The sequence below is a fragment of the Phodopus roborovskii genome, unplaced genomic scaffold (assembly GCF_943737965.1).
Source record: "Phodopus roborovskii unplaced genomic scaffold, PHOROB, whole genome shotgun sequence".
Classification (NCBI taxonomy): domain Eukaryota; kingdom Metazoa; phylum Chordata; class Mammalia; order Rodentia; family Cricetidae; genus Phodopus; species Phodopus roborovskii.
In genome coordinates, this window is record NW_026126588.1 from 8,683,517 (window position 1) to 8,707,028 (window position 23,512).

A 23,512-nucleotide genomic window follows, 5' to 3' on the forward strand; every position below is an offset into this window, starting at 1 on the left:
ATGTGGGATATCTCAATGTCCAACCACATTATATGATGTTCAAATTAGGGTATGCATGTCTATCTTTTCAAATATTTATCATTTTTATAGTAAAAGTAGAAAATAACCTGTCCAGTATTTCTTGAAATATACAGAGCATTTTTATCTGCCTAGAACTCCAAAATTTCCTTTTGTGTAAGTGTAACACTCAGGCCAACTAACTTTCCTCATCACCCTCAGTTCAAGCCTCTGAGAACTACTCTTCAACTTTCACCTTCTTTGAAACCAATATTTTCAATCCTACATATATGTGACATCATGTGGTACTTGGCTAGGTGTGCTACATTTCACTCAAATAGTGGTTTCCAGTTCCATCCATGTTGTAATGAATGATGGTATTTCATATTTGTAAAGCTGAGTCTTATTTGTGTGTGTGTGTGTGTGTGTGTGTGTGTGTGCGCGCGCGCGCGTGCGCGCCTGTGCATGCATGCATATGTATGTGCGTGTATGAGAGAGAGAAAGAGAGAGGGAGGGAGGGACAGAGAGAGACTTTCCTCACCAATTTATTGGGTGATAAATATGTGAGAGTTCAAATATCTCTTCAATTGATCTTACTTTTTTTGGATCAGGTAATGGAATTACTGAATCAAGTGGTATTTAAATTTATAATTTCCTTGAGGGAGTTTCTTTGTTTGCATGATGTCAGTTAATACTAACATCCCCACCGGTAATTTATAAGTTTTTGTGTTTTATCCAAATCCATTCCAATACCATCATCCATCAATCTGGATATATTTATCCTAACAGGTATGAACTTATAGCTCTTTGTGGTTTAAATCTGCAGTTCCTTGATGATTAGCAGTCTTAAGTATTTTTAATACACTCGCTTCTCACTTTCATATCTTATTTTCAGAAATGACATCTTAGATCTATTGTCCAGTTTAAAGTTCGATTACTCAGAGGAAGAGTATACTGAGTTGTTTGAATTTGTCCTTCAGTCTGTTGTTCTTTTCCAGATACTTCCCTCTCTCACATTCTAGGAGTGGCAGGGACAACAGGATGCTAACTTCACCCCATGTATACTAATCCCAGCCCCAGGAGGCAAATTCCTCAGTGGTTAGCAGCAGTCCACCATCTTTCCCCTCTGATCATTCTCCATCGTGTCAGTCAGTATACACGTCTATCATCATCAGTACTTCAGGTACCACTTCATTAGTTCCTGCTGTTCCTATGTTCATCACCTGAAGCATCTCCAACCTTCATACCAAATCCTCAACACATATTTGTCCCCACTTTACAAATAGAACCTGACTCTTTTTAAAGTGTCATAAAAGCAAGGAATTTAGTAGGTGTATGCTGGGATTTGAGTCAAGCCCTGACTGACCCTGGAAACCACACTTTTGCTTTATTTTTTAAATTCTCTACGCCACCCTGTTTCCTCAAATATTTTCTCTTACCATCTGATGCGCTTTCCCTCTACTATGAGGACTTGAGGTAAGTCTCTTGTCTCTCTATGGTAGGTAGATAACACACACCCAAGAACTCCTTCTCTGTGAGAAATGTCTCCATTAGGCTCCTGAGCCTTTTGCACCGACCTTCCAAGGGCTTGACATTGTGAGTTGCTACCAACCCCTTGGGAAGTCAATGGGTCTCTCCACTGATTTTTCTTAAGCTACAGAAGGTATACTTTGTCCTGCTGGCTTCCAAAGTGACTCCTTTTTCCTCTATCTCCCACAGAACAAAATGTAATTAACATGTATAACACAGTTACTCACAACAGGTAGAAAAAGAAGCATCTTTGGTATCCATCAATAGATGAATGAGTAGAAAAAATGCCACATATACTTATGATAAAATATAATTTGGCCTAGAAAATGATAATCCCCTTCTTGTGATAATTTTTATAAATTTGTAAGATATTTTGCTGAGTGATATTAACCAGACCCAGAAAAAAAAAACTAACTTCATCACAAATTAATGAATCTAAATATCAGGAGCAGAAAATAAATGGTGGTTTTAGGGGTTGCCTAGAGGATAACCTGGGCCAAATAAGCACAAAGAAAGCAAGTTTCAATTGTGTAAGATAAATAGGTCCTAGAAATACACTGTATAGCACAATACCTATAATTAACAGTATTGCATTGGGTTCCTAATTATTGCACATGTTTTCATAATAACTGGTGTATTAATTAACAGACCAGCAGGAAAATTTTCAACATGATAAATGTTGGCGCACAGATTACAGTGTTGGCTTCAAGGATGTATACTTATCTCCAAACTCATGAGTTCTATATGTAGGTATATATACCAATTTATATGTCAAGAACATGCCAATAACATGACTATGAAACAATAAGCTATAGAATTTCCAGATCTCAAACCAGTTCCAAGAAGTGTGTACCCTTTGTGCATAAAAACAATCTCGCAATCACAAACACTACGCTTGTACATAGATGGGTTTAACCAGCGTTACCGTGTGCAAGAATGAGCAGTGTTCAACTTGAATGAGAGAAGTGGAGCTTGTGACGCTTGGCTCGTCATAAGGTGGAAAACATAGCCATAGCCAGCTGCACACACTCTGTTGCCCTACAGAAATTAACGGCAGGGGTTGAAAAATAGTTATTCCGTATATGTTAAGGTTGCTGCAAGGCGAGAACTTTCTACCTCCTCAGATGATTCTTTTCAGGTATGATAAGGCTTTTGTGGACTCAGGTGTCCCAGATTCCATCACAGGATAACCCCCACCCACACTTCCCAACCTCCAGACAACTGTCCATCTCAATAACAAGCATTCCATTTTAGATCCTTCTTCAAGTTTCAATGGCAAGAAGGTGAGCTAGTTAGTTAGTTCTTTTTTTAAAAAAACTTCTTTATTATTTCTACATCATGCACCCTAATTCTGCTTATCTCCTGGTCCCCTCTTATCCCCCCCTTACCCCTGAAGTGCCCCCCACAAAAGAAAACAAAGCAAGCAAGTAAACAAACACACAAAACAAGAACAACAATGAAAAACCCTAAATGAAACAAAATAAAACAAAACAAAAACAACAAAAATTCCCTCTGCTTCTCCTTTTCCACCTCTCCAATCCCTCTTCATTCATCCTGGTGGCATTGGAGGCCTTGGGCTGTCACACAATATACCCTTTCATCCTACTAGATTTACTAAAGAATGTAGAAAGGAACCAAGGAACCATCACTCTATTCACAGTCTGGCATGGGTTGTGTATTTTCATGTGTATGGAGTGTTCTATGAAGGAAAATCTGTCCTAATGTAGATTAGTAATTGTCTAGGGATGAGATGCCATTAATAAGAAAATGAGAGCATGACTTTGAGTGAGTATGAGATTTGTGAAGGAATGACGAATATGTTCTGGTTACTGTGACTATAGTTGTCCAGCTCTACGAACACACCCACACTGATTGCTGTATACTTCAATTGAAACTTCTATAATGAAAAAAGTTATATATGTTTATTAAACTTGTATTCATAAAATATAGTAAAATCATGTGTGTGCATTAAGGTGTATATGTGTGAGAGTACAGGTGTGTTTGTGACACCATATGTGTGGCATCTAGAGAGAAACCTCAGTTATGAATACACATCTTCTACTATGCTTGAGAAAAGGTCTTTTCCTCTTTGCAGCTGTGTACTCCAGGCTAGCTGGACCACAAATTAGGAAATGCTACTTTCTGTACCTGCCATCTCATCACAGGAACACATGAGATTACCAGCACATCACCACGCCCAGCTTTATGTAGGTCCTGGGGATTCAAACTCAGATACTCATACCGGAATAAGTGTTTCCCCCTTTTCTTGGTTCATTTTCTGTTGATCTAATAGAATACTATGACCAAAAGCAACTTGGGGAGGGAAGAGTTTATTTGGCTTACAGGTATCTATAAGAGTCTGTCATAAAGGGAAGGCAAAGTAAGAACCCCAGCAAGATAGGAACATGGAGGCAAGAACTGAAGTAGAGACCTTATACGACCACCTGCCTAGGGAATGGCACCACCCACAGTGGGCTATGCTCTCCCACATCAATCATTAATCAAGGAAATGACTCCCCGGGCTTGCTTACCAGCCAATCCTAGGCTGGTATTTTCTCAGTTGAGGTTCCCTCTTCCCAGAAGACACTAGCTAATAAAACTAAACATCCCTCTCACAGAGTCATCTCTCCAGCCCTATTTTGAGCTGAGAGCCTTCTTCCTCCTTCTTGTACTCAAACCTCACACCACTGCCTTGGTAGCCATCTTCTATTTTCCTTCGCTTGAATGAACTCACTTTATCCTATGGTTTCAGGCACTCTGCAGCAACATTGGTTTTTACTTTTTTTTTTAACTTTAGTTATGAAATTAAAAGATGATTTGGGGTCTTACTAAGCCCTGAACCTAGCTGACTCGGTACACAGCTGACACTTCGCATCGTTCTCTGCAGAAGGTAGAATTTGAATACCTTATCCTTTGGATGAACCTCATGTTCTACAAAGCACATGAATTAAGCCAATGGAAGGAAATGTGAAATAAGCTTTTACAACAATAATAGTGAAAGAATGTTCCTAACTCCGAGGCCTTCAGTTTTTTGTTTGTTTGTTTCTTCTGTTTTGTTTTGTTTGTTTGTTGGTTTTTCCTTTTTATTTACATTTGAAACAAACTTGTTTTACATGTCAATCCCAGTTACCTCACTGGCCTATCCTCCCCTATCACCCCCACCAAACCCCAGCCCATCCCCTTTCTGCTCCCCAGGGAGGGTTGAGGACTTCCAAGGGGGATCTTCAAAGTCTGTCATATCATTTGGAGCAGGGCCTAGGCCTTGCCCCAAGTGTCTAGGATCAGAAAGTATCCGTCTATGTGGAATAGGCTTCCAAAGTCCATTTGTATACTAGGGATAAATACTGATCCATCACTAGAGGTCCCATAGACTGCCAAGTTTTCTTAACTAACACCCACATTCAGGGGTTCTGGGCCAGTCCTATGGTGCTTTCCCAGCTATCAGACTGGGATGCATGAGCTCCCCCTTGTTCAGTTCAGCTGTCTCTGTAGGTTTCTCCAGCCTGCTCTTGACCCTTTTGCTCATCACTCCTCCCTCTCTACAGCTGGATTCCAGGAGTTCAACTTAGTGTTTAGCTGTGGGTGTCTGCTTCTGCTTCCATCAGCTACTAGACGAAGGCTCTAGGATGGTATATAAGGTAGTTGTCAATCTCATTATCCTGGAAGGGCATTAAAGGTAGCCTCTCCACTATTGCTTATATTGTTAGTTGAGTTCATCCTTATAGATCTCTGGGCATTTCCCTAGTGCCAGATTTCTCCTTACATTTTATAATGGCTTCCTCTATAATGGTATCTCTTTTCTCGCTCTCCTCTATTCTTTCCCTGACTCAATCTTCCTGCTCCCTCATACCCACCTCTTCCCTCCTCTTCTCCCCTCCTCTCCCTCCTAACTCTTTCTCCCCTCCCTCCATGTTCCCAATTTGCTCAGGAGATCTTGTCCCTTTCCCCTTCTATGGGGACCATGTATGTCTCTCTTAGGGTTTTTCTTTTTTCCTAGCTTCTCTGGTGGTGTGAATTATAGGCTGGTGATCATTTGCTCTATGACTAAAATCCATATTTGAGTGAGTACATACTGTGCTTGTCTTTTCAAGTGTGAGTCAGGGCTAGAGTTGTCCTGAGATTGAAAGGCTGACCTACAGGACCCAGTGCAGGAGCCAGAACATGCTGACACAACCATCCTGCTGTTTACTTAACTACAGCCTAGTGTTTACTGTCAGCCCCAAAGACTCTGTCCCCTGGGTACTTGTAAATAGTCTTTTCTTGTTTTTATCCAGTTACAGAATGTTTTCTTTCCAAGTGGACAAGTTGGCCTGTTCTCTACTAAGTGTCATTATTTGGGATTCCAAACCAATTTTCTATTTCCTGAGGTCATTTACAATTCTAATCACATTTCACTTACCATGTGGCCCTCATGAAATTCCACTTAGGAATATCTGGGTATTATGATGTACGAATTACTATTCAAGAAGCCACAGGTCTTCAGGAACTTGGGGCCGTCTCTAAGACATTAGTGGTCTTAGGGGATCACAGTCTAGAGAATCTAACCCAAGAGGAATTTTGTTCCTGGGGAAATGTGGAAGTATCTGGAAACAGTTACTATGAACCCAATTCACAGGGCAGAAGTAAGCACCATTGGTGTTTAAAACTGCTACGTAGAAGAAACCTGTAACTGTTTACCACAACTACCATGGTTAAGAAGTACCAGGTGTTATAAAAGTAATTTACATCCACTTCCCAATAATCTATAATTGATGGAATTCCATATTTATGCTAAATATGGAAATTCAATTAATTATAATGAGGAATACTTTAGTAGTCTTTGCATGGAAGATATTTTCAAAATAATCAAATCTGGCACTAAGAATTCTCAAAAACAGTATTAATTAGCCATCTCAATCCTATACTAAAAAGTAAAGTAGAATAAGCACTAATAATTCTCAGCCTCAGAAAGAATCCTTATCTCTCAGGGGTGAATATAAGTACTCATATATCTGGTTAACACAAGGGCTTAACATAGCACTTATTCCCTATCAAGATAACAAAAGGAAACCTCCCCAGCAGATACCATGAGAATGCCCATCTTCCAGTTTACCTAGTGACTGCCTCTACCACAACTGCAACCCAAACCAATGATCTACCAATACCTAAGAACTGGGGGAGGGGGAATCAAAGAAGAAAGCTCTAGGGCTCTAGGGCCAGGGAGCTGGTTTAGTTAGTAGAGTGATTCCATGCAAGCATGAGAGCAGAAATTCAGATCCCCAGCATCATTGTAGAAGGCCTTAAGTAGCCATTCATGCCTTTCTGTATTCCTAGAGCTATGGATAGAGTCAAGAGGTTCACTGGGGTTTGCTGACCAAGTCTCCATGGAATGGATGAATTCAAGAATCAATGAGACACCTTACATCATTAAATAACACAAAGAACCAGAAAGATAGCTCAGCATGTAAAGTTGACTTGAATTTGACACCCAAACCTACATGGTAGAAGTGAATTCTTCAAGTTGTCTTGTGACTTTCACTTATGAGTCATGGCATATATGTGTATGTACTCATGCATGTATGTTCATACACACGAATAAATAAATAGAATGTAATGTTTTTTAAAAATTAGTTATATATCTATACCTGAAAAAGACACCTGACAGCAAGAATTGGCTTTCACACACACACACAGACACACACACACACACTTAAACACCCACCTTCTCTGCAAATAATAAGAATGTACACCACAGGCTGGAGATGAAGGCAATCTTGATTTAACACACATACATCAGTTTCATTGTCAGTCTATGCCAGCCCATTACTAAGACTTTATGAGAAAGGAGTTGCTCCAAAAGTTCAGAAAGATATTCCAGAGGCTACTTCCTTGTACACCACAGTTGCCAGCACCAGTGCTCAGAAAGCATGCATTTTCAACAAATGAAATTATTCGTTGAGTCACCTGCCCTGGTTCTACCAGCATATTATGGAACATCTGAGTATCACAAACAAACACTGTCCAAGTCCATTTATACTTGGAAGGGATGTTGCAGCTTTGGTCCTATGTTAGCCAATAAGACTCACTTTTCTTCTAAGGAAGTGCATCAGCAACCAGCTCACGTTACCGCCCACCCTTTCTCTCCATCCCAATTGGGTACTGTACAAAGGATTCATGAAGAAACCACAGACTTATACAGGCAGCCAGAGACTTGCAGAGAAAATCAATTCTTTACAGAATGCAATGGACATTCAAGCAAGAGAAATTCCAGAGAGAAATGAGCTGCCCAAGTAAGCCAGCTCTGAGGTGCATATCTGTAGTCAGTAGAAGTAAAAGGGGGGGAGGGGTTACTTAACCCTTCAGGCAGCTCTTAAATGTGCATTACCCATTGAGTGGGGGGAAGAAAGAGAATTGAGGTTGGGTCCTTTAAAACAGAATTCCTTACAAAAATAGAACAAATTCCCCTCAAATCAGATGGATGTCACCGACAGGCTCCTTCCTCCATGGGCTCTCCTACACAGGACTGTGCTCATAGGAAAATACCTCTGTCAATATGGGACACTCTGAAGCACTGGCAGTGAACCGTCACCTGAGAATAATCACTCCAGCAGGAGGGGTTGGGTCACCTGAGAATAATCACTCCAGCAGGAGGGGTTGGGAGTGATGGGTTCGTGACTATTATGTCAGATAAAAGGAATCAGTGAAAGAAACTGAAGACTGGCTACTGATGCCAGAGCTGCTGAGAGAAGACAGGCCTGGCACAGACAGCAGAAGCTAGGGCAATGCAAGGAGAGAGTGCCACAAATGTGTTTTTAGAAAACAAGTCCATGTTTCACAAAGGAGTGTGCAAAGATGGCCAGGCCCCTGTAGACTCCAACACGATACTTCAGAAGTTCTCACTTGTGAGAACACACAGTGCTCGGAATTTGATTTCCAGAGAAACTGATTTTGATTCAGCCATGGCCTGGGTAGGGAGACAGCAGAATGATTGCAGGTATGAAAACTATGAAGAACCTAAGAAACCCCTTTGTGCTCTGCAGACGTGAAGGACAATAAGCTCTGAAGGTGTCCCCTTGGAAGTGAAGATGAACTCTCTACACTGTGGCTAGAATCTGGTTCAAGATTCTGGGTTCGAATAAGTCAGGAATAATGTAAAACCATAAACTATGGTCCAAACTTAAAATCCAGTCATCAGGTCTAGGATTTCAAAGCCAGGCTTATGTGTGGAGAGAGAGAGAGAAAGTGTGCTTTCTAGGTTGAATATCCATGCTGGAAGATTCGGCAACCTTCCTGAAGTCTAAGTGAGGGGTTTTGCTCAATTAATACTAGCACGCCAGTGTAATGTACCCCTTTTGATGTCGCTCAGTGACCAGAGGTATGTTATGGGAGGAAGCTGGGTGGAAGGAACAGAAGAACACTCTGGAATGTCTTCTAAGTCTGAAATTAGTCCTAAATTTGAAATTTTAAGGTCCATGAGATGGCGCAGTGAGTAAACTGCTGTCAGATCCCCGGCACCCACCAAGAAGGTAGCAGTGTATGCCTGCAACTCATCCCCCAAATGATTTGGGGATCTTAGAACCTAATATATACATAACATATATATGTATGTAAATATATGTGTGTGTGTGTGTGTGTGTGTGTGTGTGTGTGTGTGTGTGTGTGTAGTTAAACAAAAATAGACCTGAAAGGAAAAATCAAACAAATAAATGTATCGGAATGGAAGGCATCTGAGAGGAAACTACTGCTTTCAGCTCCTTTTTCTGACTATGTGTGCTTTCTAGGTTGAATGCCCATACTAGAAGATTGGGTGACACCTACAAGTTTAAGTGAGGGTTTTGTTCACTCAATATTACTACACCAATAAGCGATACCCATATTGATATTATTCCATGACCTCCATGTTAATGGAGGAACCATCCACCCAGGTTCCTCCCATATAGGCAATGTAAACTACAGGATTCTGCTTCCAAGTGGGTCTCCTGGTAGACTGCATGTAAGAAGGATCAACTTTTCTTCTAGCCAAGCAGTGTATTGCCCAAGGAGGCAAGGGTATTCCAGCCTCACACAGGATGAGCTGGGAAATCTTGATTGCTTTTGTTCAGATGCTTCAAAGTCTAGAAAAACAAGACTCTCTAGGCCCAAGAGCTGCCTCCTTAGCTGATCAACAAGCCTTTCAGTGGCCAAAAAGCTAAACGCAACTTGTCTAGAGTAGGGTTTTTGATGATCCACGAAATTCTGCCTCCTTTTGTCACTGGCCTATTAGCCACCCCTATTAGGCACCTAAAATGGTGTGTAAGTGCTGGGCTTTGGGAAGACACAATTAAAAGTGTAAGGAGTGTTGAGCAGAGGACCACACTTTTATTAGGGATTATTCAACTGTAGGTAATTAAGAGAAGTTTGTCCTGCGTGTTCATCAGAAACTGGACATAAATGTCATAGTACTGTAGCCGTGAGAGTATCTGTGGGGGCCGTGCATCTACAGATGCTCAGAGTAGCATGGGAAAGAAGGAGGCCTTAACCCCTGCTGGAGGTAGACCAAGAAATAAAATAACTAACAAGGGAGATATTGAATGGTCTTCTACTGTTGTAGTGCAACTGCTTACTCACAACTCTTTGGCTAATGATAAATAGAAAAAAAAATTGTTTTACCATGTGGCTATAATTTCACTACATTAAGTTGCACCAAATAATGGAATAAAAATTAAGATCATGCCACTGAAACCTTAGGTCTCACATATTTCCTAATTCAATGTAAAAACCTTTTTTGGGGGGGGGGCAAAACTATGTTCAAATTAATATTATAGGCTATAGGTGATATAATAAGTAATTGACATCAGAACAAAGAGATCTAAAAACAAGTTGCTTCAGTTTGTATAACCAGAAACTGAACAATATGCAACTCATAGGAATCCCGAGAACAGTTGCTACATCGTTTGCCTAACACAAAATGATAAACAAATTTCTTGATACTAATTAAAGTCAAATATCTGGCGCTACTGTAAACTATTGGAAGGTATTTCCTACATCACCATCTTCAACAATCCCAGTGGAGATGAAGTTCTTACCTCTATCACATTGGTGGGACTTAAAGTGTAGATGCCAGCTGGTGCCAACGCTTCAGGATTAGAGAGTCCCTCAGCCCCAGAAATACTGATGAACACATTGTTTGTTATTGTACTTCCCTGCGCCCACCAGTCTAATTTTAAAAATAGATAAAACAAACACAGGGAATTCACAAACGATTAAAATTTACATAACTCAATACTCTGACTCTGTTAATGTAAACTATATTTCATATACATGTACATTATATATATAAATAAACCTTATCTATGATTGGATATTATAAAGACGGTATTGGTGATAGATCAATGGCTAGAAGAATAAACTATTCTTGAAAAAAGAGCAAAGTTCAATTCCCAGTACTCATATTGGGCAGTTCACAACCTTTTATAATTCCAGCATCAGGGGTAATCTGACTCCCTCTTCTAGACTATATAGGCACCTTCACTCATGTGTATAAACTCACACATAGATGTACACATATTCACACAATATAATTTTTAAAAATCAAATATCTTTGATGAGGTTTGAGAGATGGTCTGATCCATGGGTATAGCAGTAAGTCATCAGGACTCATTTTAATACTCTATTAATAGGGTTTGATGAGGAGGAAAGAAGAAAAACACAGAAGTCTTCTCTAAATTGAATGGGAAAGGATAGAAAAGTTGAAAGTGGGAATTGGAAGGATGAATATGTTTAAAAAATACATGAAATACTCAAAGAATTAATAAAACATTTATACCTATATATACTTAATAAAATAGTATGTTTAAAAATTTACAATTAACATGTCATTATATCTGCCTATAAATTATGACAATCAGAGATGAAATATGATAGAAGCAAAATAAAATAAGTTTACATATTTACCATTTTTTCCTCCAATAGTCTCATTGGTGGTAAACTTTCTGTCCATGTAGGCCCCTGGGAACAGAAGATTATATTACATTTACAAATTTGAAATCATTCAGGGAAGCAAAAGAAAGATAAAACATGATTTTTTGTTTGGGTAATTTTTAATCTATTAGACAGAGAAAAAGATACATACTATATGGACTATGAGTTAAGACCCATCTTGTGGATCTGAAGTTTACTTTCTTCCCATGAGCCTAAATTCCTCCTACTTAATCTCCTTGTCCCACCTATATCTCCTCCCTCACTATTAACCATTCAGTTTTTTTGTTAGACCAATGAGATGCCTTAGGAAGGCAAGGTAAAACAGTAATGCATTTTTGGTTGATTAAACAACTGCAACATATCTTTGCATAGCCAAACAAATATTCTGCAACATAAACAAATGCAACACATCGTTACATTGTTAAACCAATATTCCTCAACATAAACAAATCTACACATCTTTACATTGTTAAATTAGTGCAACACACCTTTGCATAATTAAACAAATATTCTGCAGCCCTATAACATCTCAAAAAAAAAAATCCTCCTCGAACTGCATGCCCCATCTTTCTAGGTTATCTCTCTGTCCATCTTCCTGACTCCCTCTTATTTTTTATTGGTTTTTTTCCCTGACAACCGGTTGCTTGCTCCACCTCTTGACCTATCATTAACTTTATTTAATCCAGTTTACATTGTTCAAGCAGAAAGCTCTTGGATTAAGGATGGGTCTGAGCCACACCACAACTAGTAACATTTTTTTTCCCAGTAAATAACATAATCTCGGAGTTCCCAGTGTGATCAAATATCCTTAAACAAATATACCTTCTATTTTAATTCTTAGATGAAGTCCAAGTGAATATTTTCATTGTCTAAGCCAAACAGATGGCCCTGATTAAAATCAGTAAGCAACACACACACACACACACACACACACACAAACACACACACACACACACACACACACACACACACATACACCATGAATGTGAGAAAGTGATTTGGAGGGTAGGAAACAGGGTGGGAAATGGGAACAACCATAGAGCCTTAAATATGTGCATAGGATAGTCAATGAATAAATTTGATAAAAATGTAATCATGAAAAGCCACACTGCATGTATCCAACCCAGTCTGCTTTTCAAATTATATGGACTGCTGTTTCTAGAATAGCAGACATGCTCTGAAGGAATAGGCTGGACAGGATGAGGCAGTTATATTCTCAATGAGCATGGAATGTACCAACCATGTGACACAAGAAGGTATTATTCCCAAAGGTTGGATCAATAATGTGTACACAGTGCCACAGACCCCTCTTTGCTAAAACTGATATTCCCATGTCATTTAATGGATATAAATTTGTGATTGTTTAAGGTATAAAGAGAACTTTATAGTGAATTAAATATTTTAATTCCCTTGATTACAATACAAAGGATGTCAAGAGCCAATAATCCACAGTAACCAAGCATGAACTCCTTCTACATTTTTTTACTGTCTATTCAGTATCATTTTCTGCTAAAATCTTATTGTTAGGATGCCATCCTAACTCTCTGCTATGGTCACAGACTTTCACACAGCAAAGGAAGAGCAGAATCGAGCCTGCATCTGTTGGCTTGCCTTCTGTGGCCACTCTTCCCTAGTCAAAATACTTTGTACACCTGATGGCTTCATGTGTCTGCTGCTCTTTGCCTTCAAGATAGAGTTTGTCTTTAAGTGAGTTCCTAGTCCCTCATGAAACAACAGCTCTCTTGGGATTAGAACCTTTTCAGCCTTTTATCTCAAGTGATTATTCTTAAATGAAACATGTACTTTTCCCTGGATCACATCACAGGGCTCATTTAAAAATAAAACATTAGCCACTATATACATTCTTCTTTTCCACAAAAAAAAAAATCTCTGGTTTGCTTTTATATTAAAACACGAGCAGAGATGACTTATTAATTCATTTCTTTCAGCCAATTAGCCTATAATGAACTATCCATGTGAGTGTCAACAGGACAGTGTCCAGTGTCTCACAAAAGCTGGTGGGAAAACAAGGGGAATCAGAAAGTGACATTGAGTTTTAAGTTGAGAGGTTCTAGGTTGGTGGTGTAGGGGAGAAAGAATGTTCCAAGAGAGCAACTGTCATGAACAGAGAGAAACAACTTGAGCAAGAGCCATGTGGCAGAAGGAAGGCTGTCCTTTGGAAAGAATGACTTGTTTTCAGCACAGAGAAAGAAAGGAAAAGGCTGATGATAACTTTACAGAAATCAGCTGGGATTGAAATCACTGACAGATCACTCTTCAGCCCAGTTTCTGGGAGTGATGTGATGCCAACTGGGACTTCTAATTATCCAAGGATAATCCTACTGTTTGATCATGAACTCAACGGGAGAAAGTAGCCCCAACCTACCATAGAAGCACTTAGGCACACATTCAGCTTTTAAATTTTAGCCAACATCATCCAAGCCTGAGAATCTCAGACTGTGTGTAAACTTACAAGTAGGGGAAAGTTTGTGGCAATAAATTTTAAAAGCTCCCATTAGACATTTATTAACCTGAATTCAACTTTCCAGTGATTGACTTCCTATTGATACCATTTAGTAAGTCACTCAGTGGTGGGTAAATTTAAATTTGAGATTTTAAGCTATGTCCTATTAGGTGATTCTCAGAAAAATAATTTTGTAAGTTTAGCATTCAACAATGTGGGAGAATGCTTTATGAAAGACTGCCCATAATACTCAAGAATATATACATTAACCAAGTAAATGTTCTTACCCATCAGCAGGGCATGACCTGCAATCTTGTAGAATATATTACTGTCCACCCTCAGGCCCCAGGTCCTGTGAATGCTAAGGCCTCTGCTGAAGGAGCCCCACACTGAACAGCTCTGGAGATAGGAACCTGATGGGGAGAGAATATGGTGAATATTTTACTCACACCTGAGAGTCTACTCAGATTCCATTAACCACATCCAAACAAGATACACATCACCAGAAAAATGTTTTTCCACATAAAATCAAAACTCCAAGACAGATGTTGGTGGCACACGCCTTTAACTCTAGCACTCAGGAGGCAGAGGCATGTAGATTTCTGAGTTTGGGTCCAGCCTGATCTACAGACCGAGTTGCAGGACAGGCTCCAAAGCCATACAGAGAAACCCTGTCTTGAAAAATAAGACAAACAAACAAACAACAAGAAAAATGGAAAAAAAAAAGAAATTCTGTAATTTGGAAAAAAAAAAAGGTAACAAATCAAGAAATTGGACAACTAAGGCCTCTAGATCTTGAACATAAAACTAGTTGAAATTCAAGACACAAATGCTAGATAGTGTTACCTAAGAAATGTCCTTTATAACAATATGGTAAAGCAGCTGTCAAGGCCTTATATGATTTAACCTGGAGTTTTCTATTATTTATTTATTTTGGTTTTTCGAGACAGGGTTTCTCTGTATTACTTTGGAGCCTGTCCTGGAACTAGCTCTGTAAACCAGGCTATCCTCAAACTCACAGAGATCTGCCTGCCTCTGCCTCCCAAGTGCTGGAATTAAAGGCCCGTGCCACCAATGTCCAGCTTAACCTGGATTTTTAAAAACTACACTTGCCTATAAAAGTGTAGCCATTATTTCTTAGGTTAGAAATTAAATGTTTACACCTTGCCAGCTGTTCTAGTTTATTTCTGTTCTTGTGATAAACACTATGGCCACAAGGAAACTAGATATAAAAGGATTTATTCCTTCCTACAGTTTACATACCGTCTGTCACTGAGCAAGCCAAGGCAGAAATCACCGAGGAGCACTGTTTACTCACTCTCTCTGCCACTGGAAAGCTTGGCTCACTTCTGTATGCACTCATGATCACTTGTCCAGGGACAGTACCACACACAGTGGTCTGGGTCATGATTGACAGAAATGTTATCTTGTGCTGCACAACTGTAGCTGACAACAGACATTTATTTGATTTGTTTGTTTTGTGAGACAGGGTTTCTCTGTGTAGCTTTGTAGACCACGCTGACCTCAAATTCACAGAGATCTGCCTGCCTCTGCCTCCCAAGGGCTGGGATTAAAGGTGGGCACCACCACCGCACATCTTAAACATGTGTTTGTTGATGGGCCCAAGACATATACCATTATTTGGGGGACAGATACAGAGATGAGGGCATTGAGGCAGAGCAATTACTTCTCTAAATGTCAATTCATTTTGGCATAGTTAAAGCAGTTTTCCCTATATTTTCATAAACCTTGTTCTCAAGTCAACTTTGGGTTTTTCCAATAATTTGGATTAGGAATATCAGGCTATCTTGGACCAAAACTTTCATTGGCTGATGTCATGCCTAATCTTGGTTGTCCACATGACATACTTGGAAAAAAAAATAGCAACCTTAAATGAAGGATTGCCTCCATTAGACTGACCTGTAGATTTGTTTGTAAAGGCACTGTCTGGATCACTTCTGACTGTTCTACAGTGAATGCAGCCATTTACTGGAGGCAGACAGCAGAGGTGCTGTTTTCTCTTATACCTCTGTGGAGGACCATATACATATGTGTATAATATGTTCTGCTGTATACATAGAAATAGGGCATTTCAGGCCAGTCAGTGGTCAACACACCTTAAATCCCAGCAATCAGAAGGTACAGGCAGGCAGATCACTGAATTCAAGCAGCCTGGTCTTCAGAGTGAGTTCTAGGACAGCCAGGGCTACAGAAATAACCCTTCCATAAAGAACAAAGGAAAAAAGAAGAAACAGGGCATTTCTAAGAACTAAGTTAAGAATTAAATTTACACTCTTAATTTTTCTTGTTTTTTCTAATTTATTTAATATTTTTCTTATTTTACATATCAGTTCTGGTTACCTCTCCCTCCCATCTTCCCATGCCCCCCACTACCCCCTATCCCATCCTGCATCAAAGTCTGTCAAGTCATTTGGGTAGGGCCTAGGCTCTCCCCCATGTTTCTAGTGTTTCTAGGCTAAGTATCCCGAAGTCCATTTGTACTAGGGCTACATCCTGGTTCCACTGCCAGAGGTTCCATAGACTGCCTAGAACTAGAAGAAACCATCCTAAGTGAGGTAACCCAGCCATAGAAATGACAAACATGAGCCTTCATCCAGTAGCTGATAGAAGCAGAAGCAGAGATCCACAGCTAAGCACTGAGCCAAACTCCTGGAATCCAGTTTCAGAGAGGGAGGAGTGATGAGCAAAGGGGTCAAGACCACGCTGGGAAAACCCACAGAAACAGCTGACCTGAGCAAGTGGGAACTCATGGACCCCAGTCTGATATCTGGGGAATGATAATGGGACCAAACCAGGCCCCCCTGAACATGGGTGTCAGCTAGGAGGACTGGGCAATCTAGTTTTCTTATTTTTAAACAAACAAAATTCTTAGCATAAGTTTCTTTTAAAATAGACCTGTTTTTTGCTATGGACAGTTTTTTTTCTTTTAAGTTTATAATAATATGCATGATAGACTGTTTTAAAAATAATCTGTACTGAGATAATACATGAAAGTAGAAGGAAAGCTTGGAGGAAGAGTAGACAGACAGTGTGATAGAATATGATAATAGTCGACTGAAGATGATCAAAGTATATTATATGCATGAGTGAGATGTCATAAAGAAGCCCATTAGATTGCACAATTAATAAATTTGAATAAAAATGAAAAATAGTCTGTCAGTCAAGATATATTAGTTAACTTTGTAATCCTATTATGACTTTTATCATATGAGAACTATGTAATTGGTACAATATCTTTGTATGATAAATCACTGGAATTATCAGGTCTTAAATCATGTAAGAGTAAATTAAAAAACCATAGTTGAAACATTGGCCAATAGTTAGTCCTGAATGTATTTTGTAGATAGTAAAAAAGTAACAAAGATAAATCATTTGCTTTTAAAATACCAGTCCCTTTTAGACTTTTGAATGTTCCTTCTACTGTTAAGAATGTTTAAACCTTCATATCTATTTTTGAAAATAGTTATTCCAAAACTGTCTTGCTATTAGCAAAAAAAAAAAAAAAAAGAAAGAAAGCTTTGTAGAATATTTAACCAATTTGGGAAGTAATAAGTAATATAGAAAATACAGATCATTATAAGACTAGTTTTACTCTTCTCTAATAAATAACTCAGAACATGCATGGTTAATAGTATGTGTGTTTGTGTGTATGACACCTTATACATGCTAAAGCACACACAATATACATAGCCCCTTGTACCTTTATACACAGTATGTATTTTAGAAAGATTACAAGAAATTATCCTTAAAATTATACTGTATATTTTAACTTGCATATTTGTAAAAACTAAAAGGGAATAACTACAGTGAATTAAAAACAAGTGATTATCTTAAAATTCTGATTTTTAGAGTGATATTTTGGGGACAGTATAGTCACAGTGTGATGACCCAGGTTAAAATCCCTAAGAAACATCTTCCCTGTTATGTATCCTATTGAGAATAATCCACAGAAACCATAGAATGGAGGAAAGTTGCTTTTGTTTCTTTAATATATACATAGTACAATGAGTCTTCATTTAATGGCAAGGTGTAGTATTTGGTCTGTTTGTCAGTACTATAAAATCTATATTTATACAAAGCTTTATGTTGAGTATAGAGTAAAATCTCTAGTTTCTTTTAAGAATAAATTAATACCTATAAATTAACCCATGAATAATCACTTCTTTTGGAAATAATGTTTGTTTGTTTGTTTGTTTCTCCCCAAGCCTGAATCTCTATCAATACATCACCCCACCAGAGCACACTGGGCACCTGAGTCGCTAGCATTTCCCCCTTATGTACAAGTTTCTCTGGTGAGAGAGTGTATCTCTGAATTTAAAAAGCTCTATGAGAGATTAATATAGGTATGGAAGTCTGAAAAGTATACATCTAACCTGTAAACATTTATCCATCTCTGAATTTTGACAGTCCTTACCGATCATAGTTCCCACCAAGGTGAGCGAGCTCTGAGGCTTATGGAAGGCTTGCCCCAGATCTCGAAACTGCACTCCCTGCAGCTTGACGAAGCTGGGCTCCTCTGGGAATGACTGAATTATTATCCTGGCCCCCAGATCCCTGGCTCCCAGCATCCTTTCGCTCTTAGAATACAAACAGTGCTCTAGGTTACCTGAAACACACAATGAAATTTGGGGGAAACGTTAAGCGGATTCTAGACAAATCTCTGTTTGCAAGGCTCTACGGCTACAAAGGACAAATCATCCGACAGCCTTCTTTCATTGTTACTGATTCTCCCTGTGGATGGTTTAACTAGATCAAATAACTAGGCATGATATCGCCCCCTACTCTCTTATTTCTGGAAATGTCACACACACACACACACACACACACACACACACACACACACACACACACAGAGTAATTCCTATCAGAAATGGGCAGAATACATGCACCAAGCCCAGTTAGACTGGTGTTGACTTAAATACAAAAGATATCCTGTAGAGAAGATGCAATAAAATGACTTTTTCTGTTTGATAATTCTTGGGGAAGTTGTGAGTACTGAATCCTATCACAGCACCTTATAAAGTGCTGGTGGGGTTTCCCTTCAATACGCTGTTGTGTGTTTGGGGACTTAGCAAACATGTCTCCAGTGAAGGGAAGAAGAGCTCCAGAAAAGTTACTGAGAGTTGATACCAATCTGATTCCCCAGCAATCCTTCTTCTAAGAACAGAACAGTCAAGAGTGGAAATGCACAGCTGCCATTGCTACAGTGTTGAGGAACCAGCATCCAGAATATTTTCTGCTGACTTTTGACACTTGATAATGTCAAATGGGAAAGAATCTCAAAATGGAGAAGTCATCTTCAGGGTTGATTCAGTATCAGGCATATTACTTTGGAGTCCATACCCAGAAGAATCAAAGGCAATTTAAATCAGATATACTTACCATTCCAGTTTGCTTGCTATTGCTGTAATAAACACCATGGCCAAGGAAAGAAAAGGATTGTTTCATTTTACAATTCCCAGCCACCATCCATCTTTAAGGTACTCAAACACCGACCATGGAGAAACACCAACTACCAGCTTGTTCTCCAGTGCATACTCAGATAACCTTATGTAGCCCAGACTCATGCACCTAGGGATGGTACTGCCCACAGTGGGCTAAGCTTTCCCATGTCAACCTTCAGTCAAGGCAGTCCCTCACAGACATGGCCAAAGGTTGCTCTAATGTCGGTAGTTCCTTAAATGAGACTACTTCTTCCCAGGTGACTGGGGATTGTGTCCAGCTGAGAACAAAAACTAGCCAGCACACCTACATGGCCATCTCCATTGCAGCACCAAGGTTAATATCAACAACACAATAACTAACAAAAGAGGAGGCAGCAGTTCAAAATGACCTGTCACTATCTGGTGAATTACTGAGTCTAATCCTTCAAGGATTGACCTATAAGAAGTAAATGAAGAGATGCTGTCTGTTTGTGGTTTTACCACAAGTATGGGCCCAATTTGGTGGAATTGTGAAGGTGGCAATCAGTCAATTCTAGCCCACTTTTCTCCAAACTTTTTTTCCGTTTACTAAATTCCATATTTGTCAGTTGATTGCTTTGAATGGAAAGGAGTGAGGTCATAATTATTCTGCACTATTAACAACCCCTCTTTTAATAACACTGTGCATAATTGTACCTCTATGTAGAGAGCTCTGAAATCTTAAACTCTAGCCTTGATATTTGTATCAGGGTCCAGACACTGTCAGACATCTCGGCTCAATTGCTGGCCTGCCCTCTCAATGTGTACAAAATTAAACTCATGTTCACCACACCCTCTTATCCCAAAACCTTCTCCCCTTCTTCCCATCACAATGAAAGCCTCATCATCCATCCACAGCTCATGCCTGGAAGTCATCCTTGACACCCACACCATCCTGGACCAAAGTTGACAAATGATATCTTCACAGTATGTGAAAGCCTCATAATCTACAGCCTGGGAAACCAAAACATAACCTCCTAAACTAACCATCCCTGAAATAGATGTTTAATAGGCACATCACTGTGATTCAGTGCCTGCTATTCTATCAGAAGATAAATTGGCTCCTTTACCCCTTTACCTAGAATATGTGGTAGGCCACTCAGAAAACAAACCCCCAAAGGGGAGGAGGTACAAACCTAATCAATAATAATGAACTGCCCAAGCCTATGATTCTAGAATCATAGTATCATAGTTTTTGGGTTTTTTTGTTTTGTTTTGTTTTGGAGTTTTTTGTTTGTTTGTTTGTTTTTTGGGTTTTTTTTTTTTTTTTTTTTTTTTTTTTGAGAATCTTAGGAGAAGCCTGGGACTAAAGAAATCATGATGTCATCCCAACTATCCAGGTTTAATTCATTAACACAAGTTTTCCGGGGTCAAATAATTAAATTATTTCCTTTGTCTTTTGTTTACTTCTTTTACCTAGAAGTGGGGAAAGGGACGAAGTGATAAGCTACCAAGAGGATTCTGGAACTTACAGAAGGATACGGACCGGACCGTCAAAGACTGTGTTCTAATGGAGACCAACCACTGCCCTGCCTCATAGTGTTTGGCAGTGAAAACACTTATTAACTCTTTGGGTATTCCATCAACCTGCACTTCTACCTTCAGCAGCATTGGCCTCCTGACAGGAATGGAGGAGCTTTAGTCTCTCAAGAGTGACATTTCCTTGGATGATAATGTTCCTGCTGAGAAGAGCCACTGTAGCCTTCAAAATAAGATTCTTTCCAGCTATCCAGTTCTCTGTGAAGTTGTAAGAATATCTGAAAAGAGAGAGGGGAGAAGATATACTTGAGAACATCACTCTGCATCTTATCAAAAATAGTAAATAGATTCTTCTTTGGGGAGTGTCTATTTCTTTAGAAACTCAAATACCCAAGAATGAGCCGTATATACATATGTAAACTATACCATGTATAGCATTGGGAATCACATACTGACCACTTATTGAGGCAGAGAGTCCACGGTCCTACTAGAACATACGCAAGAAATCTTCGTCTTCCTAGCATTCATGCTTTATTATTTTCTTTCCCAGGTGTCCAGCACTATTTAATGCTACTGCATCTCATCAAGAGATAAATATCCAGAATCCAATTCGTGGAAGACTTCATCTTGCCCCATGTAAACCTATCCAAGCTGAAATTTGAGTACCTCAAGGGAGTCTTGAGATGGAGGTCTCCATTGTGCACAGTTTCCACAACAACAACCTCTTCCATTGGTCCAGCACTTTCCACACCCATTCCACCTATGATGACAGCCTCATCCCCAGGGTGCCAGTCCACAGCTTCCTCCAGAAACAACATTGTGTCTCCTGCACACGCAGCTGCTCGAAGGTAGGTGACAGTCACTTCTGGAACTGAGCCTAAAGTCAAGAGAAAACTTGTTTAGATATTTTAATTGTCAATAAGGATGTTTTTTTTTAAGAGGTGAAAAACATAGGCACTGCCACTAGATAAAATTTATATTTTATCTAGTGGTCTTAACATAGAGAAGTATGTCTTGGTAGGCTTCATTTTTCTCAGTTACACTGAGAAGGAGATGAACTTCTAGCACAGGGTTTAGGATGATTTAATGAGTGGCTAGTTAAGGAAGTACCATTGGTAGAGGTCAGGGTTTACTTTTTCCTTCCCTGTGTCATTTTGTGTTTGGAAAATGACCTTTTACTTTGCTTATTTCAAATATAAGAAAGTATGTATTTATTCTAATGTAGAAGTCTGTATTTTGCTTACAACTTGAAGTATTTAACCCACAAACACTGAGGGAGGAGTAGATTACTTTAAAAGAGCCATCCTGGGCCTTTGTGTGTTAATTGATTTCTTGGAACTAAAACGGGGTACATCTGGGATAATGTTATCAAGCACTTGAAGCAGGGAAACTTGTGACTTAACACAGCTCAGCGTGCACTGCACTCGCCTATCCTGATCACCCTTAACTATCAAAGATTTAAGAATGCCATTCGCTTCACCATTTACTGGGATTTTCCAGCAGAGGTCAAGGCAAAATCTTTAAAGGCATTATGTGAAGTAATAGTTCAGAAAACGCATTGCTTACTCCCCACCCCTTCCCTTTTCCTCAGTTCATCCCCTTCCTCCTCTGCAATAGATCATAATTTACCTTTAGCCCACAGCAAGCTGCTGTCCTCCCATGCTGCACTGAAGTAAAGTAATAATACTTGAATTCCTAACTGCAGGGGTGGCCGACAATAAATCATTTTCAAATTATTTTAAACTTTCCTCTTTATTTATTTGTCTGTGTGTGCACAGACACTTGTGCCAACCATGTTGTTCTAGGCTGAGAAAGGTCTTTGGGTTAATGATGCAATTTCTGAAGTTTACCAAGGCAATAATTTTATCTTTAAAAACATTTACAGAGTTCAAAATTTCTAATTACAGGGCAGGTGGAAATTAAGGCATAAATCATCCCCAAAGAAAATAATTTTAATTTTATTCCTTGTTTGTACATCTTAACCCTTGGGAATAATAAAATGAAATAAAGTTTATTTATTTGTATATACATATGTGTAAATTTCTCTAACCTGTTCTTTATTGGCTACATACAAGACTATGTATCAAAGACAGAGCACTGCCAAATTGTGATGCTTGTTCTCTCGTATGAAAACAACCACAAGTGAAGACAACAAACATATTTATTAGCTATTCATTCTTATTAATAATGGTGAAGAAGGAGAAATGGCTCAGCCATGAAAGGCTCGGCCCACAACCAAAAATAAATAATGGTCAAGTCAAAATGAACAAAGAAACTCAATGAATTTTAAAGTATATATTTAACTATTAACATAAAATTGTGTCCTTTCAAAAACTGACAGTTTTTCTCTTTTACATTGCAATTTTAAATTATAATTATAAATTTATAATTTTGCTATAATATTATAAAAATATTTATTAAAAAACAAAATAAAGGACAATTTAAACAGTTTAAACAAATAAGACTGAGTTCATTTCATGTTGGCCATCTACTGGTATTGTTTGTATACCCAGGGAGACTTCACTGGAGAAAACATTTGTTAATAAGTTGTTATCAATTGTTGATAGCCCCTGGGTTAGAGACAGGGGCTAGTGTCCATGTTCAGCACTGGACCCCACCT

At 39.0% G+C, this 23,512-nt stretch overlaps 1 protein-coding gene across 1 annotated transcript in view; it reads right to left on the reverse strand.

Annotated features, from left to right (window-relative positions):
* The window catches only part of Pkhd1 (PKHD1 ciliary IPT domain containing fibrocystin/polyductin), a 374,971-nt gene that overhangs the window by 195,328 nt on the left and 156,131 nt on the right, over positions 1 to 23,512 (reverse strand). The window contains exons 36-42 of the mRNA XM_051204291.1: positions 21,559 to 21,769; positions 21,013 to 21,170; positions 18,366 to 18,557; positions 14,218 to 14,343; positions 11,440 to 11,493; positions 10,572 to 10,702; positions 2,453 to 2,565 (exon numbers count right to left, since the gene is read on the reverse strand). Coding sequence (XP_051060248.1) covers positions 2,453 to 2,565; positions 10,572 to 10,702; positions 11,440 to 11,493; positions 14,218 to 14,343; positions 18,366 to 18,557; positions 21,013 to 21,170; positions 21,559 to 21,769 — 985 coding nt within the window. The remainder of the gene's footprint in view (positions 1 to 2,452; positions 2,566 to 10,571; positions 10,703 to 11,439; positions 11,494 to 14,217; positions 14,344 to 18,365; positions 18,558 to 21,012; positions 21,171 to 21,558; positions 21,770 to 23,512) is intronic.